General features: G+C 44.5%; 1 protein-coding gene, 1 non-coding gene and 1 pseudogene across 2 annotated transcripts; 2 read left to right on the forward strand and 1 right to left on the reverse strand.

Moving 5' to 3' along the window:
- Positions 1-394: 394 nt before the first annotated feature.
- Positions 395-1,144, forward strand: LOC129462894 (AP-4 complex subunit sigma-1-like; annotated as a pseudogene).
- Positions 1,145-4,613: 3,469 nt separating this feature from the next.
- LOC129478212 (U2 spliceosomal RNA) lies at positions 4,614-4,804 on the reverse strand. The gene has a single exon (XR_008656356.1). It is a non-coding gene; the product is annotated as a U2 spliceosomal RNA (small nuclear RNA).
- A 10,825-nt stretch (positions 4,805-15,629) lies between these two features.
- On the forward strand, positions 15,630-19,983 carry PNRC1 (proline rich nuclear receptor coactivator 1). The gene is made up of 2 exons (XM_055258539.2): positions 15,630-16,601; positions 18,906-19,983. The coding sequence occupies exons 1-2, from the start codon at positions 16,062-16,064 to the stop codon at positions 19,347-19,349; spliced, it is 984 nt and encodes a 327-aa protein (XP_055114514.2). The 5' UTR covers positions 15,630-16,061; the 3' UTR covers positions 19,350-19,983.
- The last annotated feature ends 357 nt before the right edge of the window (positions 19,984-20,340 follow it).

Below are 20,340 nucleotides of genomic sequence, written 5' to 3' on the forward strand. Positions count from 1 at the left end.
CAGACTTCTAAGTTGGAATTAATTTACCCTTGAAATTTTGAAGTCATTGTTCATTGTCCTGTAGCTTCAAACTGAGATTTCAGATACTATTCCAATTCTGATGCTTTCTGTGTGACCTGTTTTTCTCTTAGAAAGACTGGGCTGAGAGTGGGGCTCACGCCTGTAATCTCAGCACTTTGGGAGGCTGCCGTGGGAGTGTCACTTGAGTGCAGTTGTTTGAGACCAGCCGGGGCAACACAAGGAGATTCTATCAATACAAATATATATATTTTTTAATTAGCCGGTCATGGCAGACGCCATACTAAAAGCCAAAATGGCTGCCGTGAGGAGGCCCGCACTGCGTAGCTAGTGAAGGTTGGGGAGCAAGATTCTGCGGGAAAGAGAGAGGGGGGTCTCCAGGAAAAGCCGTTGAGAGGACCATCACACCCCAAGCGGCACAGGTTCCAGTTACAGCCATCCCTTGTCATAAGTCATAACTTTTGAACTATATTTGGAAAAATACTGTCCAGGAAAGAAAAATGATAAAATTTTTCCTCATGGTGAATAAACAAGGGCAGACTCGACTTTTTAAGTACTATGAACATGTGGATATTAATAAGCATACACTTCTGGAAACAGAAGTCATAAAGAGCTGTCTCTCCTCGATCCAATGAACAACACTCTTTCATTGAATATAAGGATTTTAAGCTGATAGATCGGCAGTATGCAGCTCTCTTCATTGTGGTTGGAGTTAATGACACTGAGAACAAGATGGCTATTTATGAATTCATTCATAACTTTGTGGAAGTTTTAGATGAGTATTTCAGCTGAGTAAGTGAATTAGATATAATGTTTAATTTGGATAAAGTACACATCATTTTGGATGAGATGGTGTTAAATGGCTGCATTGTGGAAACTAACAGGGCAAGAATTTTTGCCCCTCTACTAATTCTTTTTTTTTTTTTTTTTTTTTGAGAAGGAGTCTTGCTCGTTCACCCAGGCTGGAGTGCAGTGGCCCGATCTCGGCTCACTGCAGGCTCCGCCCCCCAGGGTTCACGCCATTCTCCTGCCTCAGCCTCCTGCGTAGCTGGGACTACAGGCGCCCGCCATCTCGCCTGGCTAATTTTTTTTTTTTGTAATTCTTGATAAGATGTCAGAAAGCTGAAAGGAAGTCTCTTCCAGACAACATGGATGTATCAGAAATGCGAATACCATGGAATACATCTCAACATCTGTAACCCAGAAGAATCTGGAAGACCACAATTACAAAATGGGGTATCCTTCCAAAGACATTATAAATAGGCATTTTGCACAGTTCCTAAAAAGAAAACAAAACTGTACTTTAAAACATGTACAAAGAAAAAAATTTTTTTAAACTGAGAGCAAAGTTTTACTTTCTAATTGTGAACATATCTTTCCTACTTCTTTAAATTCTGTTGAGCACCTAAGGAACCCTTCTTGGTCTATGCTTCTTTTTGCAAATTGAATTCAGGAATAGCAGGATGGTAGTGGGAAGAAAGTATGGCAGTTTTCTGTCAGCCAATAAAGTTTTAAAATTTAAACACAAGGCATTTTGAGTAACGTTGTTTTCTGAAGGCGTCTTTTGTTTGAGACAGAGTCTAGCTCTGTCACCTGGCGCATTCTCGGCTCGCTGCAGCCTCTGCTTACTGGGTTCGAGCGATTCTCCTGCCTCAGCCTCCCAAGTAGCTGGAACTGCAGGCATGCGCCACCACACCTGGCTAATTTTTGTGTTTTTAGTGGAGATGGGGTTTCACTGTGTTGGCCAGGCTGTTCTTGAACTCCTGGCCTCTGGTGTTCTGCCCGCCTTGGCCTCCCAAAGTGCTGGGATTACAGGCATGAGCCACCACGCCCAGCCAAGAGGTGTTTTGTTTTTGTTTTTTGTTTTTTTTAAGAGAAGCAGGTCTTGCTGTGTTGTCCAGGCTGGACTGCAGTGGCTATTCACAAGCATGATCATGTTGTTCTACAACCTTGAACCTTCTGGGCCTAGCTTTAAAAGCTTTGTAATGTGGGGCTGGTGCAGTGGCTCACACCTGTAGCCCCTGCACTTTGGGAGGCTGAAAAGGGAGGATCGCTTGAGGCCAGAAATTCGAGACCAGGCTGAGCAACATAGACCTCGTCTCTACAAAAAGTGCAGGGGTTAGCCAGGTGTGGTGGCGCATGCCTGTGGTCTCGACTGCTTGGGAGTCTGAGGCAGAAGGATTGCTTGAGCCCAGGAGTTCAAGTCTGCAGTGAGCTATGATCGTGTCACTGCACTCCAGCCTGGGTGACAGAGTAAAACCTTGTCTCAAAAATAAAAAAGTCCGAGGATGGTGGCTCAGGCCTGTAATCCCAACACTTTGGGGGGCCACGGCAGGTGGACTGCTTGAGCCCATTAGTTCAAGACCAGCGTGGGCAACACAGCAAGACCATATCTCTACAAAAAATAAATAATTAGCCAGGTGCGGTGGCTCATGCCTGTAGTCCTAGCACTTTGGGAGGCTGAGGTGGGCAGATCACTTGAGGTCAGGAGTTTGAGACCAGCCTGGCCAACATGGTAAAACCTTGTCTCTACTAAAAATACAAAAAAATTAGCCAGGCATGGTGGCAGGTGCCTCTAATCCCAGCTGCTCAGGAGGCTGAGGCAGTAGAATTGCTTGAACCCGGGAGGCGGAGGTTGCAGTGAGCCAAGATCATGCCACCGCACTCCAGCCTGGGCGACAGAGCGAGACTCTGTCTCTAAAAATAAATAAATAACTAATTAAACAGTTAGCCAGTTGTGGTGGTGAGCACCTGTACTCCTAACTACTCAAGAGGCTGGGTGGGAGGATTGATCAAGTCCAGGAGTTTGAGGCTGCAGTGAACTATGATCACAACATTGCACTCCAACCTGGGTAATGGAGTGAGGCCCTGCCTCAAAAAAACCAAAGCAAAACAAAAAAACTTTTATAACATGTATCTAATAAAGATTGCAGAGTTAAATTTTATTTGCCAGTTTGTAAAAGCCTTTGATATTCATTTTAAGGGCACTTAGTAATTACAATGCCATTATGTAATTAACTCTATAGAGAACATTACTTTCAAATAATGGATGGTCAGACATTAAGAGAGCCCCAGAGAGCCCCTACAGCTATCCTTTATGCCCCCTTTTTTGTTTGTTTTTTGGAGACAGCATCTCCCTCTGTCTCCCAGGCCAGAGTGCAGTGGTGTGATCACGCCTCACTGCAGCCTGTGCCTCCTGGGCTGGGGTGGTCCTCCCGCCTCAGCCTCCCAAGTAACTGGGACCACAGGCGCGCACCCTCTCCACCCAGCTAATTTTTGTATTTTGTTGTAGAGATAGGGTTTTGCCATGTTGTCCAGACTGGTCTCGAATTCCGGCGGTCCACATGATCCACCTGCCTTTGCCTCAGGCCTGAGCCACTGTGCCCAGTCTTTTTATGCCACATTTTAAAGGGTTTGCTTATTACTAAGCTTACTGTTAATGAAATTTAGTTCAAAGTTTAAAAGTAGAATGTAGCCAGGCACAGTGGCTTATGCCTGTGATCCCAGCACTTTAGGAGGCCGAGGCAGGTGGATCATTTGAGGTCAGGAGTTCAGGACCAGCTTGGCCAACATGGTGAGACCCTGTTTCTACTAAAGGTGCAAAAAGGTTAGCTGGGCATGGTGGTACACGCCTGTGATCCCAGCTGCTTGGGAAGCTGCGGTGGGAGGATCGCTTGGGCCCGGGGGTCGGAGGTTGCAGTGAGCTGAGATTAAGATCATACCACTGCACTCCAGCCTGAGCAACAGAGCAAGACTCTGTTTCAAAAAAAAAAAAAGAAAGAAAGAAAAGAAAAAAAAAAGTAACTGTCTCCCATCTCAAAAAACAAAAAAGAAAAAAAAAGTAACTGTCTCCCATCTCAAAAAAAGAAGTAGAATGCAAGAAAATCTCTCTGTACAGGTAGGCACGAAATGAATCCTTCTCTTCCTTCCTCTTACTCCTTTAACCCCTTCTCCTGCAATGTCTTGAAGTAAATTACTGTCATTACAGAAGAGCAACACACTGCATCCCCCTAAAACCTTTCTATATGCTTTTGCTACCCAGTTAACAGAAGAATATACAGAACTGTCTTAGGCGAAAATATGTACAGTAGTCCCTCCCTTATCCACCGTTTCGCATTCTGTGGTTTGTGTTACTCATGGTCAACTAAGGTCCCAAAATATTGAAAGAAAATTCCAGAAATAAACAATGCATAAGTTTTAAACTGCAAAAATAAATAAATAAATAAATAAATAATAAGATTTTAATTTTTTGTCTTCCTTCCTTCCTTTCTTTTCTTTCTTTTGAGATGAAGCCTCATTCTGTCACCCAAGCTGGAGTGCAGTGGCACGATCTCAGCTCACTGCAATCTCCGCCTCCCAAGTTCAAACTATTCTCCTGCCTCAACCTCCTTGAGTAGCTGGGATTACAGGGGCATGCCATCACACCCAGCTAATTTTTATATTTTAACTAGAGACTGGGTTTCTCCATGTTGGTCAGGCTGGTCTCAAACTCCTGACCTCAAATGATCAACCCGCCTCAGCCTCCCAGAGTGCTGGGATTACAAGCATGAGCCACCGCGCCCAGCCTCTTTTTTTTAGTTTATAGCAATGTGGGGTGAGGGAGCACGGATCCTGGAGGTACTGCAATACCAGGTCTATGCGTGGAGTGGATGGAGCACGCTCCTATTCCATCTCCCTGCTCCAAAAATCCATTTAATATATTGTCCTCAGACAGACGACGTATCAGATGTTAAACTGATAAGAAGAGACACTGTACTTGATCTTAGACAAAAAGCCAAGAAGCGATTTTAAAAAGATGTTAATGATCATCTCTTTTTATTATTACGTTTCTTGATGTAGGACTCATTTCACACATTGTGCTGAGCACTCAGTGAGCTACTTCGACCTGCAGACTCATGTTTTTCAGTTCTGGTGTATTTGCATAATTTTTTTTTTGTTAATTTCCTCTCTTCATTTACTCGGTTTTCTCTGTCTGGAATTCCTATTTGAAATATTGGGCCTCCAATATTTCAAAAGAGATCTTCTTTCTCTTTTCCTTCTTTTCAAATTCATCCTTAAATTTTACTTTCTGGAGATTGTCTTAAATTTGCTTATATTTTTCAATTTCAAATTTTTATTTCTGTCACAATAAATATTTTAAATGTTCCTTCCCTCCTACCTTCCTTCCTCTTTCCTTCTTTCCTTCCCTCTCTCCCTTCTTCCCTCCCTCTTCTTTCTCTTTCTTTCCTTTTCTTTCTTTCTTTCCTTCCTTTCTTTCTTCTTTCTTCCTTTTTTCTGTCTTTATCTCTCTTTCTTTCTTTCTTCCTTTTTTTTTTTGACAGGGTCTTGCTCTGTCATCCAGGCTGGACTGCAGTGATATGACCATGGCTCACTCTAGCCTTGACCTCTTTGGCTCAAGCGATCCTCCCACCTAAGCCTCCTGGGAAGCTGGGACTACAGGTGCATGCCATCACACCTAGCTAATTTTTTATTTTTTGTAGAGACAGGGGTCTCCCTATGTTGCCCAGGCTGGTCTTAAACTCCTGGGCTCAAGTGATCCTTCTATCTCAGCCTCCCAAAATGCTGAGATCACAGGCGTGAGCCACCGTGTCCAGCCAGGAGTTTTCTTTTTTTTTATTATTATTATACTTTAAGTTCTAGGGTACACGTGCACAATGTGCAGGTTTGTTACATATGTATACATGTGCCATGTTGGTGTGCTGCACCCATTAACTCGTCATTTACGTTAGGTATTTCTCCTAATGCTATCCCTCCCCCCCCCCCCACCTCACAACAGGCCCCAGTGTGTGATGTTCCCCTAACTGTGTCCAAGTGTTCTCATTGTTCAATTCCCACCTATGAGTGAGAACATGTGGTGTTTGGTTTTCTGTCTTTGCAACAGTTTGCTCAGAATGATGGTTTCCACCTTCATCTATGTCCCTACAAAGGACATGAACTCATCCTTTTTTATGGCTGCATAGTATTCCATGGTGTATACGTGCCACATTTTCTTAATTTGGTCTATCATTGATGGACATTTGGGTTGGTTCCAAGTCTTTGCTATTGTGAATAGTGCCACAATAAATATACGTGTGCATGTATCTTTATGGCAGCATGATTTATAATCCTTTGGGTATATGCCCAGTAATGGGATGGCTGGGTCAAATGGTATTTCTAGTTCTAGATCCTTAGTTTTCTTGAAGTGACTTTCTCTTATCTATTACTGCACAACAAACTACCCCAAAACATAATAGCTCAGAATAACCTTGAAGAAGACAAAAGGGATATAGAGAGGAACCACTTTATTTGCTCACAATTTTATAACTTGGGCTAGGCTCTGCTGGTCAGATTCTCAGCTGGGTGTGGTGGCCCATGCCTGTGATCCCACCAAGTTTTAAAATTTTTTTTTATTGCATCTTGTTTTTGTTTCATGTATGTACTATATTCCTAACACACTGAGGCTATTAATTAGAGGGGCTTTAAACATTTTTTCTTCTGCTGTATTTATGTCCTACAGGTTCCTTTTATTCCTATTTAATTGTATGTGTGATTTGATCCTCAAAAATTAAGTCACCCTTGCCTGACTGCTTACACTTTAGGATATTGCAGTAAGAGGCCGATTGTATGCTCTGAGTTTGTTGGGACTCAGAAACCAGTATCCCAAAATATAGTGCTTTGATATGCTGAATAGAAGAAGCTTCAAGTTTTCTCTGACCACACTCTCCACCATCTCTCCCAAAGCACGGGATCAAGCTGAAGTTCCTTCATCTGCCTAAGATCCAGATCCACCAAAAGGAACAATTTTTTTCTTCCTCTTCCTGTAAGACCACATCTGAAGAGACTCTTTCAGGAGATAATGTATAAATTAAGCTCTGTTCCCCTATCATTCATTCTCTTTACTAATCCCCTAAACAGAATGCTGCTGCTTCTTCCTCCCACAGCCTTTTTGTCTGGATGATATAGAAGCTTCTAAACTCCCCTGTGGAGTAAGTAATCACTCTGTGATTCTCCCCAGGTAAAATTTCTATGCCTTTTCTCCAATTAATGTCTTTTGTGAGCTGATTTTTCAGCAAACCTTCAGAGGGCAAAAAGCAAGTTTTCCCTTGGCCCCTGCAGTTCACTGGCTTGTGGACTTCCCTATGGGATGATCTATCTATCTATCTGGCTGGGCTCTATGTTTTTTGTTTTTTTTTTGGGGGGGACAGGGTTTTAGTCTGTCACCCAGGCTGGAGTGCAGTGGCACAATCATGGTTCACTGCAGCCTCAACCTCCCAGGCTCAAGTGATCCTCCCACCTCAGCCTCCTGAATATCTGGGACTGCAGGCCCATACCTCTATGCCCAGCTAATTTTTTACTCTTTGCAGGGGTGGGGGGTCTCACCATGTCGCCCAGGCTGGTCTCCAACTCCTAGGCTCAAGTGATCCTCTGGCTGGACTGTATCTTAAAGAACATTAGAAATTAAAGAACATGAGTGTCAATATTTAAACTAATCACATTATATGCACTTGCATATGTTAAGAATAACTGTAATATGTTAATTTACTAGTTAGGCTAAAATATCACCCTTTTCTCTCCCCTGAAAGTCAAAAAGCTAATGCCATCATTTTAGATATAGCATTTATAGCAATGAGTCATATTTGGCTGTGAATCATAATCAATGTCTCAAATAAAACTTGGCAGAATATCAGCCGCACAGGTTCATCCTGAGCTTTCCCGTGAAGGTGGCTGTGCTTGTTCTTCAGCTCTGAAATCCAAACACACTTCTGGTCTTTCTCTGTGTGTTCAGGAATTTAAAAAATTACATAACTTAGGGAATGTCAGTTTTGTCTTCTTGTACAAACCTTAAATTTTTAAGGATGAAATAAAAACATTATAAAGATAACTCGCTGGGCGTGATGGTTCACGCCTGTAATCCCAGGACTTTGGAAGGCTAAGATGGGCAGATCACTTGAGGCCAGGATTTCGAGATCAGCCTGGCCAACAGGGTGAAACCCCGTCTCTACTAAAAATACAAAAATTAGCTGGGTGTGGTGGTGCGCGCCTGTAGTCCCAACTTCTTGGAGGCTGGGGTGAGAGAATCACTGGAACCCGGGAGGCAGAGGTTGCAGCGAACCAAGATCACACCACTGCACTCCAGCCTGGATGACAGAGTGAGACCCTGTCTCAAAAAAAAAAAAAAGATAACTCAGGCAATGTCAATTTGATTGTTTTGCACAAATCCTAAATTTTTCTGGATATTATAAGGACATGAAAATGTTCTTAGTACGAATTGCCAGAAAATCATTAATCAAATCTCATTTTTCTTCTTATGTTCCAGTGTTACAACTAAAGAAAAAACTCTCTATACAGTCTCATTCAGGTTAAAAAATTACAAGCATTTATTCAAAACAAGTGTTCATTTTGTAACCTTTTACTATCACATAGTTGAAAGAGCTCTACAGCTTGAAATTTTATTCTGTCATATCATTTTAAATTCAAATACTGTAAAAATTGGGGCACTGCAGTATTTTGTAAAAATGAAATATGCTATTTCCCTTATGGAATTGTTGCTGACTAGAAGGACAAGAATGAACTGACTGTCCTGAGGCCTGAAAAGTAAATGAGATTTGGCAGGGTATGTTTCAATCCACTTTCCTTAATTTATTTTAAACTTCTTGAAAATAATTTTACTCCCATTCTGGAGATGTCAGATGAAATAACCAAGGATAACTAGAATGATTAAATAGATTTCCATATTTTGCACAAGAGTAGGAACACTTTTTGTATAAATAGTTCACAGGCAACTAAAAAGCAACTTAGTTATTTGAGGATTCTTTTGTTTTTAAGAGAGAAAACATAAAAATTTCAATTCATTAGAATTTTTTTTTCTTTCTTGGGGGAACAGAGTCACTCTGTTGCCCAGGCTGGAGTGAAGTGATACAATCATGGCTTACTGCAGCCTCAGCCTCCCAGGCTGAAACAATCCTCTCCCCTCAGCCTCCTGAGTAGCTGGGACTATAATTGTGTGCCATCACGCTCAGCTAATTTTTTACATTTTTTGTAGAGACAAGGTGTTGCTATGTTGCCCAGGCTGGACTCAAACTCCTAGCCTCAAGTGATTCTCCTCCTGCCTCAGCCTCCCAAAGTGTTGAGATTACAAGTGTGAAACCACTGTACCCAGCTTCATCAGGCTTGAAAGTGAAGAACATGAAAAATAAAACCTGGCTGGGCACGGTGGCTTATACCTGTAATCCCAGCACTTTGGGAGGATGTGGTGGGAAGATCACTTGAGCCCAGGAGTTCAAGAGCTGCCTGAGCAACATAGCCAGACCTTGTGTCTACAAAAAAAAAATAAAAAATTACCCTGGCTTGGTGGCGTGAGCCTCTAGTCCCAGCTACCCAGAGACTGAGGTGGCAGGATTGCTCGAGCCAGGGAGGTCAAGGCTGCAGTGAGCCATGATCGCACCACTGCACTCCAGCCTGGGTGACACAGTGAGACCTTGTTTCAAAAGAAAAAAGGAAGAAAGGAAGGAAGGAACGAAGGAGGAAGGGAGGGAGGGAGGGAGGGGGAGAGGGAGGAAGGAAGGAAGGAAGGAAGGAAAAGAGAGAGAGAAACAGAGACAGAAAGAGAGAGAAAACCTTATTAAACCAGGATAATCAGATGGGCACGGTGACTCAAGTGCTGTAATCCCAACACTTTGGGAGACTGAGGCAGGTGGATCACTTGAGGTCAGGAGTTCGAGACCAGCTGAGTCAACATAGTGAAACCTCGTCTCTACTAAAAATACAAAAATTAGCCAGGCATGGCAGCAAGCTTCTGTAGTCCCAGCTACTCAGGAGGCTGAGGCAGGAGAATCGCTGGAACCAGGGAGGTGAAGGCTCCAGTGAGCTGAAACTGTGCCACTGCACTCCAGCCTGGGTGACAGAGTGAGACTCTGCCTCAAAAAAACAAAAAATCACGGCTGGTTGCCGTGGCTCACACCTGTAATCCCAGCACTTTGGGAGGCCAAGGCAGGCAGATCACTTGAGGTCAGGAATTCAAGACCAGCCTGGCCAACTTAGTGAAACCCCGTCTCCACTAAAAATACAAAAAAATCAGCCAGGTGTAGTGGTGGGCGCCTGCAATCCCAGCTACTCTGGAGGCTGAGACAGGAGAATTGCTTGAACCCAGGAGGCGGAGGTTGCAGTGAGCTGAGATCGCAACACTGCACTCCAGCCTGGGTGACAAAGTAAGAATCTGTCTCAAAAAATAAAAATAAAAATAAATAAAGATAGTCATATTTTCTTTCCGAATTGTCCTGTTGGTTTTCATATCCCTGTCAAAGCTATCGTTCCTCTCTAAGTCAACTAGATTTGGAAATCCAGGAGCCAATCTTTTACTCTTCTTTCTTCTCGCCTCTCCTGACCCTCATATTTCCTACCCTGTCTGGTCCCCCAGCTTGACCAATGTCACCAGTTGGGAGGGAGGGGAGGGAGGGAGGGAAGGAAGGAAAGAAGGAAGGAAGGAAGGGAGGGAGGGAGAGAGGAAGGAAGGAAGGAATTCAATTTTCCAAGAGAAGTCAGAAATTCCTAGAGTTGCCCTAGGATTCTTACTTCCTGAAGTTGCCCTGGATTTCTTACTTTCATTCCTAAAAAAACTCCACCTCATAAAACTACTACATTGGCCTGGCCAATCCTCTCAATGCTTGTCTGTCCACAGTTTCTGAAATGGACCTAAGTGGTTCCTTATAGACAGGTGCCTCACCATCCTGGCCAGAAACCATCCCTCACAGGTCTAGTAAGAGAGTTCTGTTGAATGTAGATGATATTGACTAATCATCCAATTATCCTGTCTGGACCAATCCATATTGAACCAATCAGCTTCCCTCTCTCTGGAATTTGAACTTTAGGTAAACAGCGAGCTAGGTGGTGGTGATAGTAGAAGTAGAAATACAGAAAAAGAACAAACAGAAAGAGTGGTTGAGTCTTTTAGAGTAAGGCTCAACAAACATCTGCTAAGAAGTAACAAATAACCTAGTAGTTAAGGCTATATTGGATCTTGAATCAATTTTGAGTCTCCAAATGTCATTTCAAGTCGGTCAGGTACTACATCATAATTCTTGTTCCTTCCATGAGTTCTGGGTATGAAGGTTTTCCTGGTATCTTATGAGGCCTGGTATGTGGTCAGTCTTCTTGTCTTATGTCTATGTGTGCATATCCTTAAAACAAACCATTACTTTAGGTAACCTGAGTTAATTCTTGCAATGAACAAAAAATAATATAAACAATAATCTCTCTCTCTCCCTCTCTCGCTCTCCTTTTTTTTTTTTTTTTTTGAGATGGAGTCTCACTCTATCACCCAGGCTGGAGTGCAGTGGCATGATCTCAGCTCACTGCAACCTCTGCCTCCTGAGTTCAAGCAATTCTCCTGCCTCAGGCTCCTGAGTAGCTGGGATTACAGGTGTCCGCCACCATGCCTGGCTAATTTTTGTATTTTTAGTAGAGCCAGGGTTTCACCATGTTGGCCAGGCTGGTCTAGAACTCCTGATCTCAAGTGATCCACCCACCTCAGCTGCCCAAAGTGCTGGGATTAGAGGCATGAGCCACCATGCCTGGACTCCTGTATCCTATATATACTTTATAATAAACCAGTAAATGTATGTGTTTCCTTGCGTTCTGTGATCTGTTTTAGCAAATTAATCTAACTCAAAAAGAGGGTAGAGGGAAGCCTGGCACAGTGGCTCATGCCTGTAATCCCAGCACTTTGGGAGACCAAGAAGGTTACTTGAGCCTATGAGTTGGAGACCATCCTGAGAACAAAGTGAGACCTCACCTCCACAAAAAAATTTTAAAAATTAGCCTGGAGTAGTGGCATACGCCTATAATCCCAGCTACTCAGAAGGCTGAGGTAGGAGGATTACTTGGGTCCAGGAAGTCAAGACTGCAGTGAGCTATGATAGCACCACTACACTCCTGCCTGGGTGAAAGAGCAAGACCCTGTCTCAACAAACAAACAAACAAAAAGTATAGGTGACAACCTACTACTTGTCATTGGTGTCTGAAGTGGTGGCAGTCTTGTGGGACTGAGCCCTTAACCTGTGGGATCTGACTCTAACTCCAGGTAGACATGTCAGAACTAAATTGAATGATAGACATAGGACACACAGTTCTTGTCCCCTAAAGTGCTTGGTGTGTGAGGGAAAACTCCATGCATCAGGTTACAGAAGTGTGCTGTGTTGATTGTTGTGAGTGTGTGAGTGGAGAGTAGGAAAAACAGTTTGGTTTTTCCTATCTCAAGTCTCATGAGGAACAATCCCATGTTGATCCCTGATGCCTAGATTTTGCTGCTTTTTCTTCATTTAAAGAAATGAAGATTCCTTTTTTTTTTTTTTTTTTTGAGACAGAGTCTCGCTCTGTCGCCCAGGCTGGAGTGCAGTGGTTCGATCTTGGCTCACTGCAAGCTCCGCCTCCCGGGTTCACGCCATTCTCCTGCCACAGCCTCTCCGAGTAGCTGGGACTACAGGTGCCCGCCACCACGCCCGGCTAATTTTTTTGTATTTTTAAGTAGAGACGGGGTTTCACCATGGTCTCGATCTCCTGACCTCGTGATCCGCCCGCCTCGGCCTCCCAAAGTGCTGGGATTACAAGTGTGAGCCACTGCGCCCAGCCTGAAGATTTCTTACAGAATAGAATAGCTCACTCCATGTCTTGGGTCAGAGAAAGGCTGAGATAAGTATGGAACATCTTGTTATGGATATAAAGCAAAAATGTTTTTAAAAATATTTGGGAGAAGTGCTAAAGAGATAATAGTGAGGGAGGAGAAAAGGAAAAATTTAGCAGACAGCTAAAGCTAGTCTTTGGTAAAATTCTTTTAAACAGAAAGACAGCCTGAGAAATCAAGCTAAAGGCACAAATAGAGCAGCCTAGGGAAAAACTCAGGTTGCAGCTGCACAGAAAAGAAAGCAAGGCCCAATATAGAAGCTTTTGTTCTTGGTGTAATCAGACGGCTCCCAGGAAAAAGTTTCCTCCCCTTTTCAGGCATGTACACGGTGGGCTCCAGGGGAACTTGTACAGAGAGTGGGGGTGCTTACCCAAAACATATCCACAGTTGCACAAACAAGAGAAGCTGTGCTTTGTGTTTGCCTGAAGACATGTCTGCAGCCGCACAGATAAGGGGAGTTACACAGACAGCTTCACATATAAGGGAAGTTACACAAACAGCTACAGAGAAGAGGGGAGTGTCTTATAAAAGCTTTGTATTCAACTGTAAAGACGGCAACCCACTCAGGCTCCCTCTCTGCTGTGGAGAACATTCCTCTTTTGCTTATTAAACTTTTGCTCCCACCTCACTCTTGGTGTCCACGTTCCTTAATTTTCTTGGTTGTGAGACAAGGGTCTCAGGTAATACTTCAGGCAACAAGACTGCTACAATCTTGGCTTTCCCAAGGTTTGAGCAAAAAAAGGGAAATGATTATAGATAATTGAAACTATTTGAATCTATTAAAGTCCATAATGATTCTCCAAAGGAAAAATTTAGTAATAAACAGTTTGACTATAAAAGATAGTGAATGTGATAATATAGATGTTAATTTTTTTTAAATTGCAGAATAAAGTTATACGTATGGATGATTTTTTAAAAATCTAAAGCATATATTAGTTTATAAAGCACAGACATGACTTTCCTTGTGAAAGAAGGGAGAGAAGAATAGTGGGAACTGAGAATCAGTCAAGCAGTCCTGGGAAAAAAATTAACCATACCAAGAACAGAAAGAACGGCTCCACAGCATCTGTCACACCTACCAGCCAGGCAGAAGGAAGATCCAATAGTCAGTCAGCACCAGAGTCACACAGGACCATGTAGAAACAGAATTCAATAATGTGTTTCAAAATGAAGATTTGCCTAATCAAATGCCCTGAAGAAGACAGCTAACTGTGCACATTCTATCCCTGCCTCGTGCATGATGAACCCTTTCAATGACTCTATTAATTATAACAAGTTAATGAGGCAAAATCAGTCTACAAAAATGGTTAACAGGCCAGGTCAATACATAATGATAAGAAATTAGGTTCTGCAAGGCTAGCCAACTGAGACTTGAAAAAATACACTGTATTTCAGGGAGAGGCATCAATTAACTAGAAATTAAAAGTTCTGCAGGGCCAGGGGCATTGGCTTATGCCAGCGCTTTGGGAGGCACTGGTGGGAGAACTGCTTGAGGCCAGAAGCTCAAGACCAGCCTGGGCAACAAGTAAGACCCCGTCTCTATAAAAAATTTAAAAATTAGCTAAGTGTGGTGGCACTTGCCTGTAGTCCCAGCTACTAGGGAGGCTGAGGCAGGAGAATCCCTTGAACCAGGGTGCCGGAGGTTGCAGTAAGCCGAGATGGCGCCACTGCACTGCAGCCTGGCCACAGCCCGACAAGCCGTCTCAAAAAAAAAAAGAAAAAAAAATTAAAACTTTTGTCTTGCAGTACCTGGACTGGAGATCAAATTCTGATGTTAACTTACCGTTTGATCTTTGACAAGTCCTTTAGCCTTTCTAAGCCTGTTTCCCCAGCTGTAAAATGGGGATAAAATACAGTACTGTCCCTCTAAAAAGAAGCTGAGGCAAAATTAGGCCAAGCTTAAAGACTGCAACCCAGGACCATAGATTCAAGATGCCCTGAATATACGCTCGGATTAGCAACAGTTACAAGCAGGTTTTTAAAGGAAAAGAAGCAGCTCCTAAATTGTTCACCAATTTACATTAAAATATCATGGGCTCTTGACTAGCTGCACGTTGTTCTTTGTATCTTAAATTTCAGAAACATAAAGATAATGCGTAGGCAGCTAATCAGGAACAAAATGCCTTTAAACAATTGCCCCAGGCATTAGTAGTGAAAGGAAGAGAGTGACAGCCTGCGGACTTCGCAGAGCTGAGGTCTGACTTATTTTTCTTAGTACCTATTCATAAGGGCTGTTGTGAGGTTAAAGCGAGACAATTTAGGTAAAGAACAGTTCCTGGAACATAAATGCTTGATAAATTATGGCCACAATTCTTTTTTGTGGTTGAGCAGTGCGGGGAGATCACGAAAAATTTCTATTTACGCGCAGCTAACAAAATACTCTCTGTACGTTGCAGAGCTGTTTCACTTTCTCCCTTTGAGATGCAAGCCGGCTTGCCGCCTCCTCAAGGAACCAGGCAGAATGTTGCGATCCCAAAGTCTCACAATCCTTCAAGTATAAAATCAGTAAAAACTCCAACTTCCGTTTATGAATTTACGGAGAACTTTTTATACATTGAGGGGCTAATTCAATCAGTAAGTCACTTTGATTTTTACTCTGATCACCGGGACTAATAAGCAGCGATGCTGAACCAAATGAAAGAATCGTGAGCCACACTTCAGTAGATATAATTTAAATGTAGACTGATTTTCTTCACGATTGCTAGGGAAGAAATCCTTACAGCGTACTTAGAAATCTTTGTTTTAAAATGATAACGCTGTTATGTCGGGCTGAAAATAAAACGTATACTTCCCCAAGGTCAGCAGCGGAGGAGGCAACCGTGGCCTTGCCAGAGTCGTCCCCCCTCCCCCGCCCCCGTTCTTCCTGCCGCCCTCCCCCTGCCCCCTCCCTTACCCACCCCCAACAACAAACTCCGCCGGGACATTTCAGTCCCACCACTCCCCAGCCGGGAGAAGCGCGGGGGCGTGCTGGGGAGGGGTAAGGAGGGTGGAGTGGAAACCCAATTTCATTGTTCGCGGGACCGACTCTTCCCGAAAGAGCTCGCTGGCAGCGCCTGCGCAGTGCGCGCTCTTTGTGCCAGGCTGCAGCAAGCTGGTTGTTTGTGTGTGTCTACCCGAAGCGGCGGAGGCGGAGCGAGGGGGTGTGGCCTGCCTTGCCGCACTCTAATTGGGCTTTCGCAGGGAAGTGGGCGGGCGCGGGGCGGAGCTTCCGAAAACAACACTCGGAGCTGGGGCTGTGGCTGTTTGTTGCTGCGCTGCCACCGCCCGAGTCATGTTCCGCGATCTTCTCTGGCTCGCCTAGCAGCATCCATAGCCGCCACCCTATCTTCCCTGGCTTCACCTTCTCCTTCTCGCCTCGTTGCTGAGCGACAAGCTTCCTAGCGCTATGACCGTCGTCTCCGTCCCGCAGCGGGAGCCGCTCGTCCTGGGTGGCCGCCTTGCGCCGCTTGGCTTTTCCTCCCGAGGTTACTTCGGGGCCCTCCCGATGGTGACCACGGCTCCGCCTCCTTTACCCCGGATCCCGGACCCCCGGGCACTGCCCCCGACCCTCTTCCTCCCTCACTTCCTAGGGGGAGATGGCCCGTGTCTGACCCCCCAGCCTCGCGCTCCAGCAGCTCTGCCCAACCGCAGCCTCGCCGTGGCGGGAGGCACCCCTCGGGCAGCGCCAAAGAAGCGGCGAAAGAAGAAGGTGCGGGCCAGCCCCGCAGGGCAGCTGCCCAGCCGCTTCCACCAGTACCAGCAGCACCGGCCGAGTCTGGAGGGCGGCCGGAGCCCCGCGACCGGCCCGAGCGGAGTGCAGGAGGTCCCGGGCCCGGCCGCCGCCTTGGCCCCGAGTCCTGCAGCCGCGACCCGCACGGAGGGAGCCAGCCCCGACCTTGCCCCGCTGCGGCCCGCGGCTCCCGGCCAAATCCCGCTCAGAAAAGAGGTGAGGCCGCCAGGGCGCCGTTGGGGAGTCGGGCCCTTAGACGGTCGCGGCCGAGCTCTGGGGCTGCAGGCCCTGCACCCGGGGGGTCGGGCGGGGTGGGGGCGGCTGTTTACTCGGGAGGGAAGTTTCCGTGACGCCCGCTCCATTCTTGCTTTGGGGGAAGAAGGGGGAAGGGGAGGCATGCGCTGGCGCTTCTGATTGGCTCCCAGGAGTCGGCCAATGAGAAGCGCCGCTGCGCCCCAGCAACAGCCCCGATTTAGAAGACTGGCGGCCTTCCAGGGGGTTTCGGCGTTCCGGGCGCGCGGCGGGGTGGGGGCAGGGACGGGGCCCGCGGGAGGGCTGACGTCAGCGCGCGCTACGTGCCCGGCGCTCCGGCGCCCATGAAGGAGGCGAGGCCGGGTGGGGGCAGCCGGGGAAGGACTGGGCCCCGCTTTCGGCCTCCCGGCTGTCGGGAGCCCCAGTCCTAGTCGGTGAAACGCGGAGACGGTCTCTAAAGTCCCGCCGTGGGGGGTGGAGTGGGCTCCGAGCGGCTCGGTTTCGTTTGGTTGGAGTTGTGCCAAAATGTGAGGTTCCCCGTGTGGGACGCGCAGTCTAGCTGGGGCTCTGCCCGCTGCGGGCCTGACCTACTTAGTGGTTCCTTCTAAGTTAAGAGTTGGCAGGAGCCTCACAAAACTGATTTTATTACCGTTGCCACTGTGTACTTCGTGTTAGTGTGTCCAGAATAAGTTTTCAGAAGAGTTAGCAATTGCATTGACTTAGCCGGTTTGATTGCAGTGCTATTGGATTAGGATAAAATGGATAGAAATTTAAATGGGATTAAGTCTACGAAATGATTTCAAAGTCTTGTCAGAATAACGTTTGATGGACTTAAGTTCCATGACTTACTACTCTTCATAATAATGAGATGAAAAAGTTCTCGTTATTTAGTGAAGAATATTGCATTAAATTAGAGATTTGCAGTTTATCTGTGCCCTTGGGAAAAAATTACTAAATTTGCCCACCGTGTTTCTTTAAATTATCTTCTCAATGTCTCCCACCTTTTAAAATTCCACGACTTTTGAAATATCCGTGATTACCTAAAAGCTTTTGTGCTTGTTTCCTGGCCTGTTTTCTAGAACAGGTACTAAACAGGGAGCTCTGGCAGTGAACCTTATTGACGTGGAAAGTTGTGCTCTTTCGTGTCGTGTCTTGCTTACTACCGCGTTACAAGCGGTGGTAGTGCAGTGATCTAGTGGATTACCTTATGCTTTTCCATCTGTTCAAGACTTCCTATAAGGCCCACTTAAGTTAGGAAAGATTAAGATTAGTGAAGCAGCGTTCTTGAAGCAGACTAAACTAGAAAGTAGGAGGTACACCGCAAAGATTGTTTCTGGCACTCGGAAGAGAGCTCATTAGTCTTCCTTACAGTTGTAGAAAGGTGGACTTGGGTTATTTCAGACTTTTTTTAGTTTTGACATTTTAGAACTGCTTTACGTTGCATACTGGTAACTAGCAGTGGTGATTAACTGCATTTTTAGTGGCGAACAAGAGTGAACTTTAAAGGGAAATTTGTTTTTTTGTTTTTTTTTCTTGAGACAGGGTCTGTCTCTATCGCGCTCCAGGCTGGAATGCAGTGGCACGATCGATCTCTGCTCACTGCAGCCTCCCCCTTCCAGGTTCAAGGGATCCCGCCTCAGCCTCCCAAGGCGCGTGCTACCACGCTGGGTTGATTTTTATATTTGTAGTAGACATGGGGTTTCGCTATGTTGCCCAGGCTGGTCTCGAACTCCTTGAGCTCGAGCGATCTGCTTGCCTTGACCTCCCAAAGTGCTGGGATTACAGGTGTGAGCCACCATGCCCAATTAAAGTTTTTGTAATTTCAGCTTTTATTTTAGATCCAGGAGGTACTTGTGCAGGTTTGCTACATGGGTATATTTCGTGATGCTGCGGTTTGGAGGATGAATGATCCCATTCCAGGTAGTGAGCATAGTACCCAGTAGGTCCCCCCCTCTCTCTCTCAACCCCCCTTCTAGTAGTGCCTAGTGTCTGTTGTTGTTCCCCACTTTATATCCATGTTGTATCCAATGTTTAGCTCCCAAATTCACTTATAAGTGGGAACTTGTGATATTTGGTTTTCTGTTTCTGCATTAATTCGTCTAGGGTAATGGCCCCCAGCTACATATGTGTTGTTACAAAGAACATAATTTTGTTCTTTTCTATGGCTGTGGGCAAACTTAAACACAACAAAATTAGATATGTGATATGAGGTTCATAACTGATTTTTATCTAGAAACTATATTTACTTTTGTGTTCTTGTCTTTGTAGGTTTTAAAATCAAAGATGGGAAAATCGGAGAAAATTGCCCTTCCCCATGGCCAGCTTGTTCATGGTATACACTTGTATGAGCAACCAAAGATAAACAGACAGAAAAGCAAATATAACTTGCCACTAACCAAGATCACCTCTGCAAAAAGAAATGAAAACAACTTTTGGCAGGATTCTGTTTCATCTGACAGAATTCAGAAGCAGGAAAAAAAGCCTTTTAAAAATACCGAGAACATTAAAAATTCGCATTTGAAGAAATCAGCATTTCTAACTGAAGTGAGCCAAAAGGAAAATTATGCTGGGGCAAAGTTTAGTGATCCACCTTCTCCTAGTGTTCTTCCAAAGCCTCCTAGTCACTGGATGGGAAGCACTGTTGAAAATTCCAACCAAAACAGGGAGCTGATGGCAGTACACTTAAAAACGCTCCTGAAAGTTCAAACTTAGATTTCAGTATGTGTGTAAAACATAATTTTTCCCATATCCCTGGACTCTTGAGAAAATTGGTACAGAAATGGAAATTTGCCTTGTTGCAACATACAATTGCAAAAGATGAGTTTAAAAAATTACATACAAACAGCTTGTATTATATTTTATATTTTGTAAATACTGTATACCATGTATTATGTGTATATTGTTCATACTTGAGAGGTATATTATAGTTTTGTTATGAAAGTATGTATTTTGCCCTGCCCACATGCAGGTGTTTTGTATATATACAATGGATAAATTTTAAGTGTGTGCTAAGGCACATGGAAGACCGATTTTATTTGCACAAGGTACTGAGATTTTTTTCAAGAAACAGCTGTCAAATCTCAAGGTGAAGATCTAAATGTGAACAGTTTACTAATGCACTACTGAAGTTTAAATCTGTGGCACAATCAATGTAAGCATGGGGTTTGTTTCTCTAAATTGATTTCTAATCTGAAATTACTGAACAACTCCTATTCCCATTTTTGCTAAACTCAATTTCTGGTTTTGGTATATATCCATTCCAGCTTAATGCCTCTAATTTTAATGCCAACAAAATTGGTTGTAATCAAATTTTAAAATAATAATAATTTGGCCCCCCCTTTTAAAATAGTCTTGACTCTTTGTGTGTGACTGTTTCTCATGTTTGAATGTGTAACTAGGAGATGATTTTGTGTGGTTGGATTTTTTTGACTTCTACTTTACTGGCTGAATGTGAGCCGCCATGCCTGGCCATAATCTACATTTTCTTACCAGGAGCAGCATTGAGGTTTTTGAGCATAGTACTTGACTACTCTAGAGGCTGAGACAGGAGGATATCTTGAGCCTGAGAGGTGGAGATTGCAATGAGCTAGGATCAGGCCACTGCACTCCAGCCTGGGTAACAGACCGTGTCTCACAAAAAAAAAAAAAAAGGACAAGAGGAAGTAAGGGAGACAGATTTTGAGTGGGAATGTTAAGCAATCAG

This window comes from Symphalangus syndactylus, chromosome 2, assembly GCF_028878055.3.
Source record: "Symphalangus syndactylus isolate Jambi chromosome 2, NHGRI_mSymSyn1-v2.1_pri, whole genome shotgun sequence".
In the NCBI taxonomy this organism is placed as follows: Eukaryota; Metazoa; Chordata; class Mammalia; order Primates; family Hylobatidae; genus Symphalangus; species Symphalangus syndactylus.